Source organism: Theobroma cacao, chromosome 7 (assembly GCF_053813885.1).
Source record: "Theobroma cacao isolate CCN51 chromosome 7, ASM5381388v1, whole genome shotgun sequence".
Classification (NCBI taxonomy): domain Eukaryota; kingdom Viridiplantae; phylum Streptophyta; class Magnoliopsida; order Malvales; family Malvaceae; genus Theobroma; species Theobroma cacao.
This window is the reverse complement of record NC_142645.1, coordinates 2514700-2521577: the sequence shown is the minus strand read 5'-3', so window position 1 is coordinate 2521577 and position 6878 is coordinate 2514700. Positions and strand designations below refer to the sequence as shown.

Here is a 6878-nt window from a genome sequence, read left to right as displayed (position 1 = left end):
TTGTTAGTTATTGTTAGTTATGGTGTGATTTGATCCTTCAACTAATGATTTAGAAATAGAGTTTATGTTGATTAAACAACTCATTAAGCTTATATATTTTTTAAATATGATTAAAATTTAAATACTCAAGACGACACAAAAAATTGTGTTTTTGTTAAAGATTAAAAATCATTTTTAATGTTTAATTGATTATGTATACATTAATCACCAAATTAAAGGAAGATGATCATAAGGGCAGGTTGGAGTGTCAAGTTGTGCTGAGAAATAAATATCTTGATTTTCTTAGAAGGCAGACCACACATTAAGGTGGAAAATGAAATAACGAAGGACAATTTACTCATTGAATTGAATGAAAGCAAAATATGAGATAAGATAATGAAGTTTCATGGCCCAATCAGAAGCCTTTCATTGTGAGTTTTGAAGTGTTGATTGGGCTGCTTGGCTTACTCATGGACAGTTAGACCCATTTTAGGTCCATCAAAATGGGTCACTCTTACTGCATCCAAGCCCAATGATCAAATCCGTATCTATCAAGGTGATATCGAAACTTATCTCTACCCAAAATAAATATTAAAAATTTTATCCTAACTCGTCCCAAATCTAAATATAGTATACTTGAATCTTATGTTATAGGATCAAGTACTTGTAGGTACTCGTATTAAATCAACTTATTGACATACCTATATTTGTCAAAAATTTTGATGAGCGCAAAAATGAAAAAAGGGATTCAATTTTACATACCTAATTTACTTATAACTTGGAGAGAGAAAGGATGAGGGAACTCATGACTTGAAGAGGGAAGTTCTTTAAAGAATACTTTGAGAGAGTAAGAACAAGAACACATTGTTGAATTTGGTTCAAAAATGTTTTCAAAGTGCAAAGGCATGATTGAAAAGAGTTCATAATTTGTGTACTTTAAGATGGTCACTCACAATATTTCTTCATATCTAGTTTGGGGTAAAAGTTTAGCCTTTAATATTGGGAGAATTAAGGAAGAAAACATCACATAAATTAATAAAGCAAAATGTTGGTCCACATAAGGGTCCTATCATTCATTCCTCAATTCCAATTTGTACTTCTAATACCAAACTACATTACATTACATGCATTAAGTTGTGGTGGGTAGGCAATGCTAAAGCATACCATGTTTTTAATGATACACATTTATCACAATAAGGCAAAATATGTAAAAATATATATATATATATATATATATTTATTTATTTATAACTGCACTTGAAGGCATGTAGCCAAATCTTTACCTAGTATTTCACAATGTCTAGGTGGTTTTATCTACCTTGTATTAAATAATCATGGCATGTTCCATGAAACAAAGAAAAAAAATGGGCATGACTTTGCCATTACATATACCTAATTTATTGAATAATTATTTAACATTTTACTTTCTATTAATAATACCATGGTTGTTAGATTGTTAATAATAAATTAATTTGATATGTTGAAATTTAGCATTCGAGATTAAAAAAGAATTATTATAAAATTTAAACGTTAGACTGCTCACAATCATAGTTAAAAAATTTATTTGACTTTAGGTAACACCTCGTTATTAATAAATTTTTATAATTTCATTCTTATTAATCGTAAATTGAAATTGAAATTTTTTAATATTTTATCTCAAAAAAATTAAAAGAATAATTTTTATAAAAAGTTTTAAAGATTAAAACGTGATATCCACACAAACTTAGAGGCAAATGACCAAGAAAAAAAATTCAAATGATTAGTTTCAATCATTAGAGGAAAAATGTTCAACCAACAAACCCTAACAAATCTCACCAAAAACAAGGGCTGTTTTTTTTTTTTTATTCTAATCTCTTGATGATCAATTATGTGCTATCTCCGTGTTCAAAGGTCCCATTCACATTAGTGGACCCCCACCCAGAAATTGTCCAATGAAATTCAATGGTCATGATCTTAACCTAAGCCTTACCCTCCAAATACAAATTAAACGTTCCAATTCATCAAATTTAAACCCTGATTGGTCCATCTAATCCTCTTTTACACCAAATCTTTTGTTATTTCAAAAAAATTCAAAATCCCCTCTTTTTTCTTCTCTCTTGCATCCTTTTGCTTCACTCTCTTCAGATCTCAGCTTTCTCCCTCTCCCTTAACTCTTACTCCTTCTCTTTAATCTCAAAAATCCCTTTCTTTGAAGTCTCAATCTCTCTCTCTCTCTCTCTCTTCATCAGCTTTCTTTCAATGTATGCAGAATCCCATCTTTTTGTTTCACTCCATAGGACAATTTCATTTACTCAAAGATCCCATTTTTCTTCTTTGTTTCAGGCTCTGAAATCCAGTTTGCTCTTTAGAGATTCCCACATTTTCTGTCATTGAACTCCAAAATCCTTCTCCTTCATCAACTTTCCTTTCAATGTATAAAGAACTTATCTTTTTTTCGCTTGATAGAAAACTTTCCTATTTCCTCAAAATCCCATCTTTTTTCCTTCTTTGCTCCAATCTCTACAACCCCATTTCCTCAAAATCCCATCTTTTTCTCCTTGTTTAAATCTATAGAATCCAATTTCCTCAAAATCTCATCTTTTTTTTTTGTTTCCCTTTGTTGCAATCTGTAAACCATTTTTTTTTCTACTCATTCTTTTGACAATGAGTAATTCTCAAGCACCCAAATCTGCAAAGCCTTCAAAGGCTTCAACTTTACCTCCTTCTTCAAACCCTCCAAAACCCTCTTCACTTTCTTCTCACCTTGCAATGGTGGAGCTAAAACAAAGGATTTTAACCTCACTTTCCAAGCTTTCTGACCGTGACACTTACCAAATTGCCGTTGAGGATCTTGAGAAAATCATCCAATCTCTTTCCCCTGACTCCCTTCCCATGTTACTCAATTGCCTTTTTGATTCTTCCAATGATCCAAAACCGGCTGTAAAGAAAGAATCTTTAAGGTTACTTTCAATGCTATGTAACTGCCATGGTGAATTGGCGGCTTCCCATTTGACTAAGATCATTGCCCACATTGTTAAAAGGCTGAAAGATGCAGATTCTGGGGTGAAAGATGCTTGTCGCGATTCAATTGGGGCGCTTTCAGGGCAGTATTTGAAAGGGGAGAGTGGAGGGACTCTGGTGGGATTGTTTGTAAAGCCATTGTTTGAAGCAATGGGGGAACAGAACAAAGGAGTGCAATCTGGTGCTGCATTGTGTATGGCTAAGATGGTCGAATGTGCAGCTGATCCTCCTTTGGCTGCTTTTCAGAAGCTGTGTCCCAGGATCTGCAAGCTGTTGAATAATCAGAATTTTATGGCTAAGGCTTCCCTTTTGCCATTAGTGGCGAGTTTGTCACAGGTTTGGTGCAATGTAGTTGTTTTTAGCTTGATTTTGGCCATTTACAATGCCTAATTCATAAGGATATTGATGATTGATATTGTTAGTTTGGTAGTTGTTAATGACAGCTTAAATGAAAATCTTTTAGTTTCTTCAGAAAGTTTGCTATGTGCTTGTTAACCTGGATGGTAATCTACATCGTGTTATATTTGATTGTGCAAATTAGATAGCTAGGTGGGGAATAAATTTTATTACTTTGACGAATTTTAGAGAAAGGAACACATTGAAGTTCTGTAAAAAAATGATGACCTTGTTGCAGGTGGGAGCAATTGCACCACCGAGCTTGGAAGCTTTGCTGCAGAGCATCCATGAATGCCTTGGGAGCACAGATTGGGCGACGCGTAAGGCAGCTGCTGATGCTTTAACTGCCTTGGCACTGCATTCGAACAACTTGATTGCAGATAGAGCAGCTTCAACAATAACGGCACTGGAGGGTTGCCGCTTTGACAGGGTAGCTTTCTGGAGCCCTTTCTCTTTAATATAATGTTTGTATTTTTATGCTCAATGCCATGTATATAATTTGTGGATATCTCATTTTGGTACTTTCTGGACATCACTGGTGCAAGACCTTGTACTTCTCTTCTTTTAATGAACTGATCTGTTCTCTTGACTTAGGGCAGATTATGTGTTATTTCTCAACATAGGTTTCATTTTTTGTGGGATAAACTTGGCATAATTAGAATTCTCGGGGCTAATTGTTGTGTGGCAGAAGTGTTTAGGTTAATGGATGATGTGGGTTTGGACTGGATGGCTTCATCTTTTCTAGATTGGTTTTGAAGGGAATTTCAGTTGGCGCATTATGATTTTGGAAGGAAGGATTTTGTCTGATTCTTTACTAATCAATGTAACTCATGCATTGTGGTCCTCTAAATGATTTTGCTCCTTAGTGTTTATCCTTCACTACCTGTCTAATGGTGGATGTATATTAGTCAACAATGCCATATGAAAAGTTTATTGTGTTGAATAATTTTGATCATTGGTTAAACAGATGAAACCAGTGAGAGATAGCATGACCGAAGCATTGCAATTATGGAAGCAGATTGCAGGAAAGGGTGAAGATGGAATTGCAGATAACCAGAAGGCCTTGTCTCATGGTAAGCATGTTGGTTATGTGCTTTTATGGGTTGCCCTTCTGATGTTTAATCCTGCTCTCTTATTTGATAAATTAATTACAATTGCTGCTGTAGATGGTGAAAATCCTCAACCAGCTGAATTGTTAGAAAAGAATGGCTTGAACATTCCAAATGCTGGTGATAAAAAAACAGATCCATCAGCAAAGGATTCATCTAATAATCTGCCCCCAACTTCAGATTCTGTTTCCAAAGGCAAAGGTGGAAGCATTCCTGACAAAGCAGTTGTAATTTTAAAGAAGAAAGCACCCGCATTAACGGACAAGGAGTTGAATCCTGAATTCTTCCAGAAACTTGAAACAAGGGGTTCTGGTGATTTGCCAGTTGAAGTAGTTGTTTCTCGCAGATATCTTAATTCTTCAAACTTGAAGAATGAGGAGGAATCAGAAACAAATGATCCAGACGCAAGAAGAAGGTCGAATTATCTGGGAAACAGCCAGGCAGATGATTTTAATGCATCTTCCAGTATCAGAAACCGTAACATAGAGAGAGGAGCTGCTGGTGTGCGGGACAAATGGCCTGAAGAGAAGATAAATGGAAAAGACCTAAGAACAAGGGCATTTGATGCTGATGACAGGATAGATATAAATCAAAGGGAGCCATCTGGAAATCGTTTGGGTTTCTCAAAGGTGGATGGACAGTCTGAAGGGTCCTTCATCAGCAACAAAGGAAATTGGTTGGCTATACAGAGGCAGTTATTGCAGCTGGAGAGACAACAAGCGCATCTCATGAATATGTTGCAGGTATTTCTGAGTTCTGCATTTAGGACATGCTTCCAGTGAGTGCTCTTCTTATTGATAAGATTCCTTGTTCTGTTGCAGGATTTTATGGGTGGTTCTCACGATAGCATGATAACTTTGGAGAACAGAGTTAGGGGTCTTGAGCGAATTGTTGAAGACATGGCTAGGGATTTATCAATATCATCTGGCAGGAGAGGTGCTAATTTTACGGTGGGGTTTGAAGGAGCTTCTAATAGACCTTTAGGGAAGTATAATGGGTTTTCTGACTATAGTTCCAAGTTCAGTGGGCGAATTCCATTTGGAGAAAGATTTGCCCAATCTGATGGAATTGGCCCAGGCGTGAGGGGAAGGGGACCTTCTTGGAGATCTGAAATGGCCGATGATTGGGATTTCCCTGCATTTGGTGCTTCCAGAAATGGGCAAGTTGGGTCAAGAAGAGCTCCAGCTAGTGGCAGCCTGGATGGTAGATCACCCAAATCAGAACATGAGAGTGAACAGGTTGGTGGGAGGAGAGCTTGGGAAAAGGGTCCCGGGCCTGTGAGGCTTGGTGAAGGGCCTTCTGCTAGAAGTGTCTGGCAAGCATCAAAAGATGAAGCTACCTTGGAAGCAATCCGTGTAGCTGGGGAGGACGGTGGAGCATCTCGAACAGGACGTGTTCCTGAATTGACTGCTGAAGCTGTTGGAGATGATAATGTTGGACCAGAGCGAGATCCGGTCTGGACTTCTTGGAGCAACGCAATGCATGCCCTTCAGGTAGGTGATATGGATTCTGCTTATGCAGAAGTTCTGTCTACAGGGGATGATCTCTTGCTTATAAAGCTAATGGATAGATCAGGCCCTATGGTTGACCAACTATCAAATGAGATAGCGAATGAGGCCTTGCATGCTATTGTGCAATTTCTTCTGGAGCAGGATTTGTTTGATATCTGTCTATCCTGGATTCAACAGGTATGGTTCTTTTTCTTGGATTATTTTAGTTCAAGCTGTTTCATTTAGACATTTTTTTCTGAAGTTTCTTATTAGTTTTTATTTCTCCTGTAACTTTTCAGCTGGTCGAAGTGGTGTTAGAAAGTGGACCCGATGCATTGGGTATTCCCATGGAGTTGAAGAAAGAGCTTTTGTTGAATTTGCATGAGGCAGCTTCCACAATGGATCCACCAGAGGATTGGGAAGGTGTGGCACCTGACCAACTTCTATTGCAGTTGGCATCAGCTTGGGGAATTGAGCTGCAACAGTTTGATAAGTAATCTGCTGGTTTTGGAATCTTGTGTTGTGCTTGCAAACTTCTTGATAGGTTACTGGTTCAATACATTTATTTTACATTAAGTAAATGGTAAAGGAAAAGTTTTCAAACAGCTATGATGGCGTGTGCTTGAAAAAAAAATTGATTCAAAGCTGGCATAGGCTACTTAATACATTTTTGTATGTAATGTAAGATAATGGCCTTTGATGTAAATGTATACTAAGAGTGATATACCTTTTAGCCAAGAGATTTGCATGAAGAGATTATTTGTAAAGAGCACTATTACATTCATTTACTCAAAAACTTGCCAAAGCACTTGGATTCCAATTGTGGTTGAGGCAGTTGCTTGGTGGTAGTTATATCTGGACAAACTTCTACTTCTCCAAAAAAAAAAGAAAAATCTTCAGAGAC

General features: G+C 36.9%; 1 protein-coding gene across 3 annotated transcripts; it reads left to right on the top strand.

Moving 5' to 3' along the window:
* Window positions 1-2023: 2023 nt before the first annotated feature.
* LOC18593579 (ARM repeat superfamily protein) lies at window positions 2024-6782 on the top strand. 3 transcript variants are annotated; one of them, XM_088808519.1, is made up of 7 exons: window positions 2024-2474; window positions 2546-3315; window positions 3614-3805; window positions 4343-4448; window positions 4542-5227; window positions 5306-6172; window positions 6274-6782. In XM_088808519.1, exons 1-7 carry the CDS (start codon window positions 2390-2392, stop codon window positions 6469-6471), a joined length of 2904 nt encoding a protein of 967 aa, XP_088664645.1. In that variant the 5' UTR covers window positions 2024-2389; the 3' UTR covers window positions 6472-6782. The 3 variants fall into 3 exon arrangements, with proteins under 3 accessions (XP_088664645.1, XP_088664644.1, XP_007020929.1); XM_088808518.1 differs by lacking the exon at window positions 2024-2474 and having other exon boundaries at window positions 2483-3315; window positions 4665-5227; XM_007020867.3 differs by lacking the exon at window positions 2024-2474 and having other exon boundaries at window positions 2483-3315.
* Window positions 6783-6878: the final 96 nt, after the last annotated feature.

Excerpts from the sequence above, each read along its gene's own strand:
- LOC18593579 (XM_088808519.1), top strand. The coding sequence starts at position 2,390 with ATGTATAAAGAACTTATCTTTTTTTCGCTTGATAGAAAACTTTCCTAT. Across the intron at positions 4,449-4,541 it reads CCAGAAGGCCTTGTCTCATG|ATGGTGAAAATCCTCAACCA; the intron begins GTAAGCATGTTG and ends TTGCTGCTGTAG. Across the intron at positions 5,228-5,305 it reads ATCTCATGAATATGTTGCAG|GATTTTATGGGTGGTTCTCA; the intron begins GTATTTCTGAGT and ends GTTCTGTTGCAG.